We start from the raw sequence: 16,822 nt of genomic DNA, 5'->3' as shown, positions 1-16,822 counted from the left end.
GTAATTATAGTTTTTATTAATTGAGTCTTTGCTAATGCCATGCATATAATATCTAATAAAAATATTAAAATAATTTTTGTGAGGTAGGTAATATCCCTGCTTTATAAATGAAGTTCTTGGGGGATTAGAGCAGTGGAGTAGCTTACTCCAGACTGCATCAGTAGTGGTGTGCTGGGATTCAAACCTAGGCCTGTTTGACTCCACAACCTTCTGTACTCTTGACTCTTCTACACTGAAAAAGCAAGACTTTAAACTTTTTAGATGCATCATTAAAAAGGAAAACCATAAAAAAGAATATGAAAAGGTGATTTGAGATGGTGTTACTTTAACATTCTTAAAAGCAATCGTGTGTATAGTGTAGAATTGCTTGGATTGGATAAAGAGTGGCATTATACATTTTAAAAAAAGTTTTGAAAGATTGAAGAATTCGGGCATTACAGTTTTCTTAAATCTGACAAAGCTGCATAAAACTATTAAAATAATCATTATTGTACTATTTTATATTCTGCTTCTTTGAGGGTTTAGTTTTCCTAAAACTACATATTAAGCAAATAAATTACTCACTGGCTATGTCATGTAATAATGAGTTAGCCTAGTTATAAGAAGTTTAACATTTTATTTAAGAACATTGTTATAGCATGTTTACTGTGTAGTCTAGTAATAGAGCAGAAGACATTCGGGTGGGTGGTAGTGGTAGTATTTTTATAGAGGAGTTACCATATTTCACCTCTATTATCCAAGCTTACCCAGCTAATAGTGGAGGAACTGGGAATTTGAGCCAATTCTGACTCTGTTGTCTGCTCTGCTCCTTCTTTTGTGCTGCATCTTTGAAAGTCACCTAAAATTGTGAGGGAATATAATTTCACCCCAAATTTAGAGTTTATGCACTTGTTATATTGAAAATGATTAACATGTAGAAGGGCTTTTAATGGAATAAGTGGTGTAGTAACTTCAGTGTTTTCTACCTAGAAATCAAAATCTACTTGTCAACTTTGTTTTTTGAGACAGTAATATGAAAATTATGTTAATGCTTTAATTCAGGTTTTTGTAAAAATATTTTTTATCTTTACGCATTTAACATATGTTTCTAAAATTATAGTCTGTTATATAGCACTTTGGGTCTAGAATTTTTCAGTAGTTTCTGTTTTACTATTATGATCTACCTGCATATTAACCTATTAGGTTATAGTTTTACTATACTTCTAGGTATTTGATCTTGTGAGAGAGAGACAAGGTTTCTCTTTAAAAAGGTAAAGAAAAAAATAATTAGTAAAGGAAGGAAGGAAAATTTTGTATAGTGGAAACCAGGAATTACCTTGTTTTCTTTCACCCAAATTTTATGACAAAAGTTATGGACAGGTTTTGAAAGATACTTGTGTTACTAATGCCTCTGCTATAACTTTTTTTTCTTTCCCAGAGAACAAATTAAAAGAGTTAAGGACTCTGAAGATGTACCTATGGTCCTAGTAGGAAATAAATGTGATTTGCCTTCTAGAACAGTAGACACAAAACAGGCTCAGGACTTAGCAAGAAGTTACGGAATTCCTTTTATTGAAACATCAGCAAAGACAAGACAGGTAAGTAACACTGAAATAAATACAGATCTATTTTCTGCAAAATCCTAACTGTTATGTCGTTTAATATATCAGTTTTTCTCTCAATTATGCTATACTAGGAAATAAAACAATATGTATTTAGTAAATGTTTTTGTCTCTTGAGAGGGCATTGCTTCTTACAGTGTCCTTGATACTGCTTTTGGCTTTGGTTTCTTTCTACATTGAAAATTTCTCTTCAATTCTGAGCACATGTTAACATTTAGAATTCAAGAGATGTGGGGATTTTTTTTCCCACTGTTGTGTGTTTGTGTGTGTATATATATATACACAAACACACACAAAGAACAGGGCAACACATTTTTGAATTTTCTATTTCAGTAGTACTTTTAAACCATTATGTCATGTTTCTAGGTTAAATGTTGTTGCATTTGAAGAATTTTATTTTGGCAGAATTTTTTTGAGGATATGTTTATTTTTGGAGAAAGGTCTCATTAAAGAAAGAAAATAGCCAGAAAGCAAATAGAAATTCTGTTATTCATTTAATGCATTTTTCTGACAAAAATTGTTGGTAGAGGGAATTTTGTTTCAAAAATCATCTTTGTTTTAAAAATGACTTTTTGTTTAGGTAAAATAAAATAATTTCAGTTAGTGTTATTTAACCTGTTTGTATGAAGAGTTTAACATACAGGAAATGAATACATAAAGATAGGAAGGAATTAATTGTTATATATAGTCATATGTCTCTTAATGACAGGGATACTTTCTAAGAAATACATTATTAGGTGATTTTGTCATTGTGCAAACGTCATAGAGTATACTTACACAAACCTTGGTGGTATAACCTACTATACACCTGGGATATATAGTACAGTCTCTTGCCCCAGGGATACAAATCTGTACGGTGTGTAACTGTGGTAATGACTATAGGCAATTGTTAACACAATGGTAAATTTTGTGTGTATAAATATACACTTGGGCTACACTAAGTTTATTTTTTTTTTTAATTTCTTGTTCAGTAATAAATTAACCTTACTTTCCTGTAACTTTTTAAATAAACTTTAAAATTTTTCCTAACATTTTGACTTTTGTAATACAGCTTAAAACACACATTATACAGCTATACAAAATTTTTCTTTCTTTGTATCCTTATTCTGTAGTAAGTTTTTTTCCATATTTAACATTTTTTATTTTTTTTTTACTCATTAAACTTTTTTGTTAAAAACTAAGACATGCATGCACATTAGCCTAGGCCTACACAGGGTCAGGACCATCAATATCATTGTCTTCACTTCCACATCTTGTCCCACTGAAAGGTCTTCAGGGGCAGTAACACACATGGAGCTGTCATCTCCTATAATAACTTTTGGAATACCTCCTGAAGGACCTATCCAAGGCTGTTTATAGTTAACTTTTTTTTTTTTTTTTTTTTTAGTAAATAGAAGGAGTACACTAAAATAACAATAAATAGTATAGTAAATACATAAACCAGTAATAGTCACTTATTACCATTATCAAGTATTAAGTATGGTGTATAATTGTAGGTGCTATACCATTATACAACTGGCAGTGTGGTAAGTTTGTTTACACCAGCATCACCACAAACACGTGAGTAATGTGTTGTGCTACAATGTTAGGATGGCTATAACATCACTAGGCAATAGGAACTTTTAAACTCCATTATAATCTTATGGGACCACTATCACATATGCAATCTATTGTTGACCAAAATGTCATGTGGCACATGACTGTACTAAGAAATTGATCCATCTATATTCCATAAGTTTGTTTAGGGCTTTTTCTGGTTACATTTACCTGTGAGCCTAGAAAACCAGTTTTGTAGAATTTCTGTAATGCTAGGAGTTAAAAAAAAATTGATGAACAACTTTTACGTTGTTAAACATAAAAACAAGCATTCTAGAAGTTTATCAAATTTTATAAAGGTGCAAAAATGTAAATGTAAATCATTATCCAGCTAATATATATGTTATATTTCCCTAGTAGGAGAGCATATGTACCTCTTCCTAGTTATACGAATTTGATACATTGTAAAGAAAAAAATTCTACTTCGAGTCATTTTTGGGGGATTAAAAACTAAATTTCTCTAGTTTGACCAGTATACAAATTTCTCTGGCAGTTTTACTGAAACCTCATTTATAGGTTAAAATTGGTATAGATCATATCACTTTACTTTAGAGGAATTAAGATTTCACTTAAATCCATTTCCATGTCCTAAAGACTAGGAAGAGGCTTTGGTTTTGTTTTTCTTTTTACTGGTCTCCTATAACCAGTCTCCTTGATTTGTCTTAGGACAGAAGATACTGAGAATACATGGTTTGTTACTTTTTCTTCCAGTGTTTTCTTATGAAACATTTTCAAATACAAAATTAAGTTTTATTTAAAACATTTGCAAATATACTACCTAGATTCTACCATTGTTGTTTTACTATATTTGCTTTACTTGTAACTTTTAAAAGATGCTTTTCATACTACTGAACATATTAGCCTACATTTCACAAAAAAAGGAAAAAATTTAAGAGACTTTGCATAATGTTTTAAGGGGTTGCAGTAAAGAAGTGCTTCTTATATTTTCTTATGCATACAAATCAGCTGGGCTTATTAAAATCCAGATTCGAATTCAGAAGGTTTAGGTTGGGATTGAGTCTGCATTTCTGACAAGCTCCCAGGTGGTATTTTTCTTGGTACTTGGACCATACGTTGAGTAGAAAAGCAGTGGAGGACATAAAAAGAGTCTTGTTAGTCCCACTTTGTTGCTGTCCACTTCTCATTTGATAAGATCCTAAAATTGCTGTGTCTCCTTTTTGGTGATTGTATGATTACTACCTCAGAAGTACTAATTGGTTCTTGCTATTTGACCTTAATACTTTAATACAACACAGCATTCATATTTGATCAGAAAACTATCTGGCTTCCTTTTATAAGAGATTTTTAGGTTTTTTACAGTTCTGTGGCCTTGAGTTTTTTGTTTTGTTTTTTGGAAGGTAATATAATATGTAAGTAGATGAACTTAAATTTGCTTTGTAGACATTTATATGTGGATCATCTAATTAAAATATGGAGGGATGCAGTATAAAAGAATACTTGTACTCCTTAACAGAGCACTCAACCTTTCTTTTATATCCTGTTTCACTGATATTATTATATAATTTATGCTGCTAAACTATAAATTAGATATTTAATTTCTATTCTTTAATTTCCTTTTATTATTAAATGGACTTGTTGATTTGCCTAGAAATTAATTTGCCTTTCAAAAGTCTATTAATCTTCCTCTATTGAAATTAATTTGATATTTGCATGCTTCTGGAAGACTTTAAAGAGCTATTCCAAGTAACTGTAGAGATTATAAAATGAAATATGGAAATTTTAATAAATGTTACATCTCCAGTTACTGGTGAAATGTCAAGCCCTCCTTTCTGCAGAGTATTTTGTTACTTACCTGTTATTCAGCTTATTTATTTATTCTTTTTTTTTTTTTTTTTTTTTTTTTTTTGAGACAGAGTCTCGCTTTGTTGCCCAGGCTGGAGTTCAGTGGCACGATCTCGGCTCACTACAGGCTCTGCCTCCCGGGTTCACCCCATTCCCCTGTCTCAGCCTCCCAAGTAGCTGGGACTATAGGCGCCCACCACCACGCCTGGCTAATTTTTTGTATTTTTAGTAGAGATGGGGTTTCCCGTGTTAGCCAGGATGACCTCGATCTCCTGACCTTGTGATCCGCCCGCCTCGGCCTCCCAAAGTGCTGGGATTACAGGCATGAACCACCGCGCCCAGCCCTTATTTGTTTTTTAAACAAAATTAGTGTGCATATCCTTGTTGTATTTTATGAGCAAGTTGTTTTATGCCCTAATTTTTGGGGTCTTGATCATGAGACTAAAACACGTAAACACTCCCAAAAAATTATATTCAGGTTAAAGGAACAAAACATTCATTTAGAAGTTCTCATCTGTGTAAATTAGAGGCTGGCAAACTTATTTTCTGTAAAGGGCCAAGATAGTAAATGTTTTAGGCTTTGAGGGCCACAAGTGGTATCTGTTGCATTTTTTTTTAAATTATAACCCTTTAAAATGCAAAAATAATTGTTAGCTTGTGCATAGTATAAAAATAGGCTGGCCGTGCGCTGTGGTTCATGCCTGCAATCCCAGAAATGAGGTGGGAGGCCGAGGTGGGCCCATCACCTGAGGTCAGGAGTTCGAGACCAGCCTGACCAACATGGTTGAAACCCCCTCTCTACTAAAAATACCAAAATTAGCCAGGCATAGTGGTGGGTGCCTGTATTCCCAGCTACTCAAGAGGCTGAGGCCATAGAATTGCTTGAATCTAAGAGGCAGAGGCTGCAGTGAGCCAAGATCAAGCCAGCCTGGGCGACAGAGCGAGACTCGTCTCAAAAAAAAAAAAAAAAAAAAGCTGTTGCTGCATTTGGCCTATGGGCTGTAGTATACTGATTCCTAATTCTCTGGGTAACTTTAGTGTTTGATTAGATACTAGAAGTTAGGTTAAACCTTTGTATTTTACAGGCTAACCTTAATAATCTTAAAGTAAAACTTACCTATTTCATGAAAAGGAAATAGAGATTTTACCCTAGTACTCTTTTTTTTTTTTTTTTTTTTTTTTTGAGGCAGTGTCTCCCTCTGTCACCCAGGCTGGAGTGCAGTGGTAGGATCTTGGCTCACTGCAACAACCTCCTCCTGGGTTCAAGCGATTCTTGTGCCTCAGCCTCCTGAGCAGCTGGGACTACAGGCATGCGCCACCACACCTGACTAATTTTTGTATTTTTAGTAGAGACGGGGTTTCGCCATGTTGACCAGGCTGGTCTTGAACTCCTGACCTCAAGTGATCCTCCCATCTGAGTCTCCCAGTGTGCTGGGATTATAGGCGTGAGCCACTGTGCCTGGCCCCTAGTACCTTTTCTTTTCTTTTTCTTTTTTTTTTTTTTTGAGACAGAGTCTCACTCTGTTGCCAGGCTAAAGTGGAGTGGCATGATCTCGGCTCACTGCAACCTCCACTTCCTGGGTTCAAGCAATTCTCCTGCCTCAGCCTCCTGAGTAGCTGGGACTATGGGCGCACACCACCACGCCCAGCTAATTTTTATATTTTTAGTAGAGACGGGGTTTCACCATGTTGGCCAATATGGTCTCAATCTCTTGACCTCGTGAACCACCTCCCTCGGCCTCCCAAAGTGCTGGTATTACAGGCGTGAGCTACTGTGCCCTGGTGTACTTTTTAAGACAAGAATTGCAGAATATATATATTTACCAAGTTAATAACTTATAATTTTAAAAAGCTAATTACTTGACTAGAATATAATGCCTTACATATTCTTTACACTCAGTTCAGTCCATATCTGAAAGGCAAATAGAGTTATTTTCTGCTAGTACATTGTGTGGTCCCTATGTTCCTAGTGTATAAGGACTGTTACCTAGTTCACATTTATCTGGGTTGTTGACAGATTTTCCTGGTCCCTTTGGACAGTGCATGGCCATGTTGGCAAAAGCTATCAAAATTGAAACATTGACACCATGAGAATTGTGTATTTTCCAGTCTGCTAAAATCAAAAGTGGGAAGGTTCAGTAAGGTGAATGACAGAAGCAGTCTTCGGGGTATCTATTACTCCTCATCTGGCTTTTTTGCTTTCTGGGGGTCTCAATTTAAGTATAATGTGAAAATTAGTTTTACGAACCTAAAAATGTTGAGTGATTAATTTCCTGGGTTCGTTGTTAATTTCTAGGTATTTAAATTAATTGTTAGAAGAACTCCATTAAAGAAGGCTTTGCAATACAACCTCCTTATGTGCTATGTCTCTGTTTAATAGTAGTTGAGTTTGCCTACATGAGATCAATATTTTGCACTTTAGCTTTTTATGAGTTAAAAATTGACAGAACAGTTACTGTGCACTTGGTGTGCACCATGGTAGTCTCCCAAGTAGTGGTTTTTCTGCATTTCAATAGTACATGAGATAGGCTGTGGGTGGCAAGGTTTCTTGAGAAAGTCAGGGATGCACACAGTTGGGTTTTAGAATACAGCTTGTTCCTCCATGCCCTTCTGCCCCAAAAGGCTGGTAGTCTTACATCTGTATATAGTTAGGGTATTTGGTGTGTTGTTTCCTTGACAGAGTTTTGCAAGAATTTGCAGATTCAACAGGAACAAAAACTTACTTAAACAAAATCTCTTAGTAAAAGCATAGCCTAGCAAGATTTAGAATACTTTTGGTTAACGGTTCTTTCTCTTTATGGAGTGCTTTGTTTCCATGGCCTCACAAGTATGTTTTCAGATAATAGTTGAGTTGAAAATGTCGTCAGTCTCTTGATTTTAAAAAATTTACGTATTTAAAGTTGTATACTTTTATTCCCACGTATTTTCAGTTGTTCTTAAAGTTCAATAAGTGACATTTGAAAATGAGTATATGTGTATAAAAACAAAAGTAGGCTGGGCGCAGTGGCTCATGCCTATAATCCTAGCATTTTGGGAGGCTGAGGCAGGCAGATCACATGGTCAGGAGTTTGAGACCAGCCTGGGCAATATGGTGAAACCCCCCTCCACTAAAAATACAAAAATTAGCTGGGCGTGGTGGTGCATGCCTGTAGTTCTGGCTACTCAGGAGACTGAGGCAGGAGAATCGCTTGAATCCGGAGGTGGAGGTTGCAGTGAGCCAAGATCGCACCACTGCAGTCTAGCCTGGGCAGCAGAGTGAGACTCCATCTCAAAAGAAAAAAAAAAAAAGAAAAAGTTAAAAAACAAAAACAAAAAACACAAAATGAGTATATGTGGCAACAAGTCCTATTCTCAGAAAAATCATTGTGTGCCACTTAAGAGCTTAGTGAGTAGTCAGTGAATATTAAATATCTGTTTCAGCTATATTTTATCTTTAAAAATTATCTACAAATTTCGGAATGTGAAAAACCAGTGTTTTGTTTCATAGGTATATACTGTATGCATTTTAAAAAATAAGAGCCAGTGCCAGTGGTTTACAGTGTACACAAAGATAATGTTCTCATGTTCTCTTGATGTCAGTATGACTTTAAAGCATATTATGAAGAAATAACTAAGTCTGAAAAACTGTGGTAAATAACGGATACTCTAAAACCTAAATTTCTCATTACTAAAAATAAGAAATGGAAAAAGTCACCCTGTGCTGTTAATTATATGAACCACTGAGGTCCTGACACTGAATTCTTGGTTGTGGATAATAATCTCTTCTTTTTAATTATTGGCTTCCAATTCTCTCTCTGCATTGCTGGAAACAAAAATCATGTATTTCACTATTGGTGGTGGGGATGCTGACGCTGCAAAAGTAGACACATTCAAACTGATTTTAGAAATAAGTTAAAATCAAAATTTGCTTCTGCTAAATTAGTAGAGGACCAATACTGTTTTTCTTCTTCATAGTATGTTTTGGTTCTTCTACATTGACCTTATAACTTTTTTTTTTAAAACAGGAATAGAAGTTAACATTCTTAGAAAATTTATGAAAATATGAGCTTTTACCTGGTTTGTGTGTGTATATGTATATACGTATTTTTAAATTTTTTACATTGATTTTCAAATTGAAAGAGAATCATTTGTGAAAATATCTTACAGAGCTCATGCTTTACATTTTACATGCTACAAAGTTATTTCAGTGCCTTTATGTTGCTTATTAATGAAAATTTTGGATACATAATATTTTGAAGACAAAGGTAAAAATAATAAACCTTTCCTTTTGAGGGTTAATGATAAATATAAACTGTAAAACGATTAAAAAAATTTTTTTTTTAGAGACAGCATCTTGTTCTGTTGCTCAGACTGAAGTGCAATGGTGCAGTCATAGCTCACTGAAGCCTCAAACTCCTGGGCCCAAGCAACCCTCCTGCCTCAGCCTTTTGAGTAGCTGGGACTTCAGGCTCATGCCAACATGCCTAATTTATTAGTAGAGATGAGGTCTCAAACTCCTGGCATCTCTTGCCCTCTCAAAATGGTACTAAAATGGTACTAAAGCATGAGTCACCACACCTGACACTTAAAATCTTTAATATACAGGTGTAAGTAGGTATCTAATTTAAAGTGCCAACAAAGGTAGTTGAAAATTTGTATTTATACTTGGCTTAGCGAACTAGTTGACTAAATTGATTCCATTAAAAATAAGAATGTTCTTAGAATATAATGATTTTCATTATTAAATAGAAATATATCACTGGATGGTATATGTTAATGACTTGAGATACGCATTTTAATATATAATCACGTTACTTAAATGCCTGCTTTTTGAACTGAAACTTAACATTATGAATTTTAAATTAAAGTTTGACTTTAGAGGTAAATTTCTGTACTTTACTAAAGCAGTTCTTAATACACTTCTGAGATTTCTAAAAAGTAGTATGCCTTAAAGAATTGAGGTGTGTAACTACTGCAGGCAGTAGATGTACAGATGACTTCTGTGTGCAAAAATTAAGCCCTAGCCATTGGTTGACTTCAGCTAATACTTAGTTGCCAATTCTCTGTGTGTGATTGAGTTTAAAACTACAAATGGTACTTGTGATATATTAACTTTTTAGGTGCTAGGTCCACTTTGTTACATTTGGTTCAGTAGAAACATTGATGTTACGGATCTCAGAAAGTTAAAATATGTATGCCAATCCCCAAATTAGGTAATTCATTCTTAATTTTAAGATAAAAGAATAGAATTCCCTTAAAATTAAATGTGGAGTAAAATATACCAGCTTCAAAAAATATTTACCTACCTTTTAGAATAATAAACACAATATTACATCTTTTAATTTGCACTACATATAGATTAATATTTCTGTGCATTTCTCTGTGCTCCTACTTTGATGGTATGCTTTTCTGAACAAACTAGCAGCACAGTTAAGGAAGCCCTTTTCCCCTCTGACGACTGCCTAATTTTCTAGATTGGAAAAGATTAAAAACGTTTATCTCCATATGGCCAGTATATGATTGTGCCTGTTGTCATAGCTTTCTTATCATAGGCTTAAGCAGGAAAAACTCTATTAAGAGTATTTAAATTAGAATAGAAGGTACAAAGCCAGTATGATTGAACACTGTTCTAAAAATTATTTTTAAGACTTGTAGTAAGGCCAAGTTTGGTGGCTCATGGCTGTAATCCCAGCCCTTTGGAAGCCAAGGTGGGCGGATCACTTGAGCTCAGGAGTTTGAGACCAGCCCCAGCAACATGGCAAAACCCTGTCTCTACAAAAAATACAAAAATCAGTCGGGTGTGGTAGTGCTTGCCTGTAGTCCCAGCTATTTGAGAGGCTGAGGCAGGAGGATCACCTAGCCTGGGAGGTCGAGGCTGCAGTCATGATCGTGCCATTGCACTCCATCCTGGCAACACAGTGAGACCCTGTCTCTAAAACAAAACAAAAAAAATAAACAACAACAAAAAAAGAGCTTGTAGTAAGGATACAAAATGCTCCTATTTTGTGTGTGTCCTTTAATTCATGATGTTTTTATATTATGGTAAGCAGCTCTCATTTAAGATTTTAATTTAATAATGTAGTTAAACATGTACAGAAGACCCAGTCTCAGCTTTACTTGTAGACCCTGGAAATAGATTGGAAGGTGTTAAAATTTAAAATAAAACTCAAGATTCCAGTTTCTTGACTCATCTTTATTTTGATATTCTTTTATGTTTTTGTTGTTTTTTAACAAAGGTTGCACGTCCATATTTTACCATTTTTCTTCTCATTCTCCCCTGGGGGAAGGTGTGGGAATCAGTAGTACATAAATCACCTTTTCCCTAAGTCAAAGAAGTAATTTAAAGCTAACTTCAGTTTAGTCTTTAATTCCAAGACTAGCAAACTAAAATGGTTGCATTAATTGACAAACAGATGCTAATAAATGTGTTTAGGCTTGTCATAATCTCTCCTAATTCCTAATTTAAAAATTTTTAAATTTAATTCCATTAGAAAACAAAACTGACTTTTAAGAACAAACCAGGGTTCTAGCCCATATTTTAAAACTGCATCCTCAGTTTTATTCAAACAGTCTGATGTCTGTTTAAAAAAAAAAAAATCTCAAGCTCATAATCTCAAACTTCTTGCACATGGCTGTCCCAGTAAATTACTCTTACCAATGAAACAGACTTTAAAGAAGTTGTGTTTTACAATGCAGAGAGTGGAGGATGCTTTTTATACATTGGTGAGAGAGATCCGACAATACAGATTGAAAAAAATCAGCAAAGAAGAAAAGACTCCTGGCTGTGTGAAAATTAAAAAATGCATTATAATGTAATCTGGTAAGTTTAAGTTCAGCACATTAATTTTGGCAGAAAGCAGATATCTTTTAAAGGTAACAAGGTGGCAACCACTTTAGAACTACTTAGGTGTAGTATTCTAACTTGAAGTATTAAAAGATAAGAAACTTGTTTCCATACTGAGTACATTTATTTTTAATCTAGTGGGAATTATAATTGAGACAATTTTGATGGCTGTAGTAGACTAATCTATATTTGGCATAAAGTCTAATGATTTAATGAGTCTTAAGTAAACTAAATATTTGGGAACTGATATTTACCTTTATTTTTAAGGGAAATCATACTCAAGTTTTGAGATAATAAGCAGCTTTTTGTTGTTGTTGTTGTTAGGTAGCGAGAAAAAAATATGAGAGATAGTAGAGAGCAGTAATATTGAATGGTCCAGAAGGTGGGAGAAAGCCACTCTTAAATGTATTTTTTCTTTTGGATATTTTACAAGCAAATAACCATTCTTCTGCCTAAGTTCTCCAGCTCAGTGGCATCAGCAGCACAGCACTTTCTTATTCCAGTGAGAAACTTGGGAATTTTAGGATGACTCCTACTGCCCTCTTTTCCGCCTGGTCCCCCATTTGGAAGTATCCACAAATTCCTGTGATGTTACATTGTGTGTCTTTTATGTCATCATTAATTCAGGCCCCTATCATTTCTTGTTCGACTGTTAGAACCTCCTATTTGATTTACCAGTTGCTGCCATCATTCATTGTGCAACCAGGGAGATACACTTTAAATAAATGTCATTTTCAGCCGGGCGCGGTGGCTCATGCCTGTAATCCCAGCACTTTGGGAGGCCGAGGCAGGCGATCACCTGACGTGTTCGAGACCAGCCTGGCTAACATGGTGAAACGCTGTTTCTACTAAAAATACAAAAAATTAGCCGCACGTGGTGGCACATGCCTGTAATCCCAGCTGCTTGGGAGGCTGAGGCAGGAGAATCACTTGAACCTGGGAGGCGGAGGTTGCAGTGAGCCGAGACTGCACCATTGCACTCCAGCTTGAGCAACAAGAGTGAAACTCCGTCTCAAAAAAAAAAAAAAAAAAGTCATTTTAGCTATAGGATAAAATCTCATGTTCCACAGCATGTCGCAGATAGTCCTTACTACCTTCCCACCACTCCAGCTCTTTTTTGGTCTTATATCTAAAAACTTCATCTTGCCTGAATTTCTTTTGTTCTTCTATAAATAAATAACATGTTATTTCTTACCTTCCCTTGAGTTTGAGTCTTGGCTCTTGTTTGGAATGCCAGTATTTTTATCCCTAGTCTTACTAATTAGCTAACACTCTCATGATTCCCCAGTCTCCTACTCTCTAAAAATCTTTCTTGAAACCCTTAGACTAGGCATGGAGCCCTTCCTGCGTATTCCCAGAATACTATTCTTAGCTATTATATGCTTCCCATGTTATGTTGAAATAACCTCTTCTGTTTCATTCCTATATTATTTGACAGCAAAATCTTAGCCAGAATTACATATTTTTAATCTTTGCATGCCCATTGCCTAGTAAGGTTCCTGGCACATAGTAACTACCCCGTAAATATTTATTGTGTGGAATTCTCATTTTCATTTCTAAACCAACCTATATTAAACTCTGTCTTGCTAAGAAAATACTTCACTAGGTATCATAAAGTTCATGGCGAAGCTTAAGCTTTGGATGCATATTGTTTGTAATATATCATGTTCTTAATAGGCAATGAAATTACAATTTTCAAAAACCAGCATATCATTTATTATATTTATTACAAGTTGGTGTTCTTTATTATATGAATTTTAGGTATTTCACAAAAGTATAAAATACACATTTGAATAGTAGACTCAATCCCGAAAGATATTATGTGGCATACTAATTTACTAAACTCGGAAACAAAGTATGACTGGCATTAATTTTTATTGAAATTTATGAACTCTTAATAGTTTTTGAGTATCATTGTGTAAAGCAGTATTTTGCAATTAAAGCAATTTTGCATGTTAAATTTTACCACAACCTCTAAAATACTGCAAATTTAACAATGCAGTTTGAAAAGTTACACATTTTAAATAACAGTACCATGACCAGATTTAGGTGGTGGTTTTAAGTTTTTTTTTTCTCCTCCTATTGTCTCACCATTAGATGATTTTAAAAATAGAACTGTTTAGAGTAAAATAAGAAATAAGTGTTATGCTGTAATTTATATTTAAAACAAAGGTGTAAGCATATACTATTCTAAAATTTCTAATTTGTACAATTATGTTTTATACAGTGCCTGTAGGTGAATGTCTCACAGTTGTTTGATGTGATGATTCCTTGTTTTTTCAGTACACATGGAAATAATTTATGTAAAAGAGAAGTATACTTGGTAATTAAAAATTTTAAATGAAATACAATTTAAAAAAATTTATTTGACAAGCTGGCTGTAGTGTGTGAGTCTGTAGCACCAGCTGCTTGGGAGCCTGAGGCAGGAGGATTGCCTGACCCCAGGAGTTTGAGGTTGAAGGGAGCTATGATGGTGCCATGGCACTGTAGCCTCAGGCAACAGAAAGAGACTCTATCTCTAAAAAAAAGTAAAAATAAAAAAGCTTTGGCCCAGGGACAGTGGCTCACACCTACAATTCCAGAACTTCAGAAGTCCAAGGCACGAGGATTGCTTGAGGCCAGGAGTTCAAGATCAGCCAGGGCAACGTAATGAGACCCCACCTCTAGCAAATAAATAAACAAACATTTAACAATGACAAACATATATAAATTAGCTTTTCTTAGTCCTGAAAAAGATAATGTGTAACCAAAATAATTACTGGGCTACTTACGTGTATGTGTGAGAATGATTAGTTCTCATAAGAGAAAAAAAGAATTCATTGCTCTGTGTAGGTTGTAACATTTCCTTCATGATTGAACTTACTTAATTTGTCTGTTTGTTTATTTATTTATTTATTTTAAAAATAGAGACAGGTTCTTGCTGTGTTGCCCAGGCTGGTCCCAAACTCCTGGCCTCAAGCAGTTCTCCTGCCTCAGCCTCCCAAATTGCTGTGACTGTAGGTGTAAGCCACTGTGCCAGGCCAAAATTACTTAATTTTAACAAGATGATGTAGAGGAGAGTTCAGTGCAACAGAAGCCTAGAATCTTTGTTAGAATCTTAGAAAGTAATGTTACCAAATTCTATGTTTTCACCATAAAATGTGTCTTTGTATCCATCACATGGTTTTTCATTGTTTTCTGCTTTACCATTTTAGTACCATTGGCATTTTTCTTCATTGTAAAAGTAGTAGAAATGGAGTAGATTACATAAGGATGTGATCAGAGGGAATTAATTCATGCAGTACGGTAAGGGAGTTAGATTAGATCCTCTTTTAAGATTCCATCACATTCTAAGGGTTTATGATTCTAAACTGTCAAATAAATTGTCAAGTGCTGGCAAGCTACAGAATAATTTTTATTATATCATTGGAAATTTTCCCCTCTGTGTGTTAAAGAGTTTAGCCTGAAGGGACACATACACATACATATATGTAATCAAACCTTGATGATATTGTATTGCTGATAGATTATTTCTTTTTTTTTTTTGTATTTTTTTTTTTTTTTTTTTTTTTTTTTTTTTTTTTTTTTTTTTTTTTTAGTAGAGACGGGGTTTCACCGTGTTAGCCAGGATGGTCTTGATCTCCTGACCTCGTGATCCGCCCGTCTCGGCCTCCCAAAGTGCTGAGATTACAGGCTTGAGCCACCGCGCCCGGCCGATAGATTATTTCTTACCACTTTTCCTTTCTCCTTTGGGAGAGACGGAAGCATATGTTTGTGTGGTATCAGTAATGATGTTAGAGACTGGGAAACATCAGTAAGTGCAGTTTGGGGACTTTACTGGAGACATTTATTCACTAGTGCTCAAATAAATAATGCTGGTTTTTATCCTGCTGTTTGCTTAATGTGGACAAGCCTCTCATTCCCATTCTGTGTTTACCTCTCTTAAAATATTGGTCACGCTTTCTTGAATTATAGATCTATTAGGAAAATTCACTAACTGCAGCCAATTTTCATTGTTCATGCTCCAAATTTTATTATTTTGAAATATTGTTCATCTTAGTAGTACAGTAAAAGAGAAATACCACTTAACATTTTTTGTTTCTTCTTCTCTGAGACGGAGTCACGCTCTGTCACCCAGTCGAGGGCAGTGGTGCTATCTCAGCTCACTGCAACACACTCCGCCTCTCCGGGTTCAAGCAATTCTCCTGCCTCAGCCTACTGAGTAGCTGGGATTACAGGCACCTGCTACCACACCCAGCTAATTTTTGTATTTCTAGTAGGGGTTTCACCATGTTGGCCAGGCTGGTCTCAAACTCCTCACCTCAAGTGATCCACCCATCTCAGCCCCCCAAAGCGTTGGGATTACAGGCATGAGCCACTGTACCTGGCCCACTTAACATTTTAAATTAATTTCAAGATAATATAACTTGAATATTTTTACACATGTAATTTTTATAATATATTTATTTACATAGTTTACAATATCCAACAGAAGGGATTACAATGAGTAAAAACCCAGTTTTTATTGTTCTTAAAGTGGCTTGATTTATACAACTTAATGTGTTGGGTATTTGTTTCTAAGACTCCCTCTGCTGTCTAGGTTTGGAAGTATTGTGAGGTTAACAGATTTTCTTTTTATAGTTACTACTCAGTTGAACAGGCTTTAAAATACAGAGAGAATCATATTTTTTTTCTTCATTTTTTGCTTTTATTTATATTTTTTATTTTAATTGGAGACATGACAAGAATTGACTTGTGTATGGATCTTGCATAATTTAAGTATTGCAGGTTTGAAATCTCTTCTACCACTTTGAGAGTGCCATTTTTCACATTGTATACTATTAGGTTGAAAATTATTATGGCTTAAAATCATTTTTAGCTATTAAATTTAAATAACTTTGCTTTAGTCATAAATAGATGGTGGTCACAATGACTGCTAAACTCTTTGAAGACAGGATATTTAGCTTTATATGGCAAGCTTTAGAATACCTAATATATTAAACAGAAATTAAAACTTTAT

At 34.8% G+C, this 16,822-nt stretch overlaps 1 protein-coding gene across 4 annotated transcripts in view; it reads left to right on the top strand.

Moving 5' to 3' along the window:
• Positions 1-16,822, top strand: part of KRAS (KRAS proto-oncogene, GTPase) — a 47,682-nt gene that overhangs the window by 25,488 nt on the left and 5,372 nt on the right. The window contains exons 4-6 of one of the 4 annotated variants that reach the window (XM_025401214.1): positions 1,418-1,577; positions 11,676-11,791; position 15,158. In XM_025401214.1, coding sequence (XP_025256999.1) covers positions 1,418-1,577; positions 11,676-11,791; position 15,158 — 277 coding nt within the window. Of the gene's footprint in view, positions 1-1,417; positions 2,075-11,675; positions 11,800-15,157; positions 15,159-16,822 lie in introns of those variants that run through there. The other 3 variants (XM_025401216.1, XM_025401217.1, XM_025401218.1) reach the window with 3 other exon arrangements.

Source organism: Theropithecus gelada, chromosome 11 (genome assembly GCF_003255815.1).
Source record: "Theropithecus gelada isolate Dixy chromosome 11, Tgel_1.0, whole genome shotgun sequence".
NCBI lineage: Eukaryota > Metazoa > Chordata > Mammalia > Primates > Cercopithecidae > Theropithecus > Theropithecus gelada.
The sequence above is the reverse complement of the archived record's forward strand: the minus strand, read 5'-3'. Positions and strand labels throughout refer to the sequence as shown.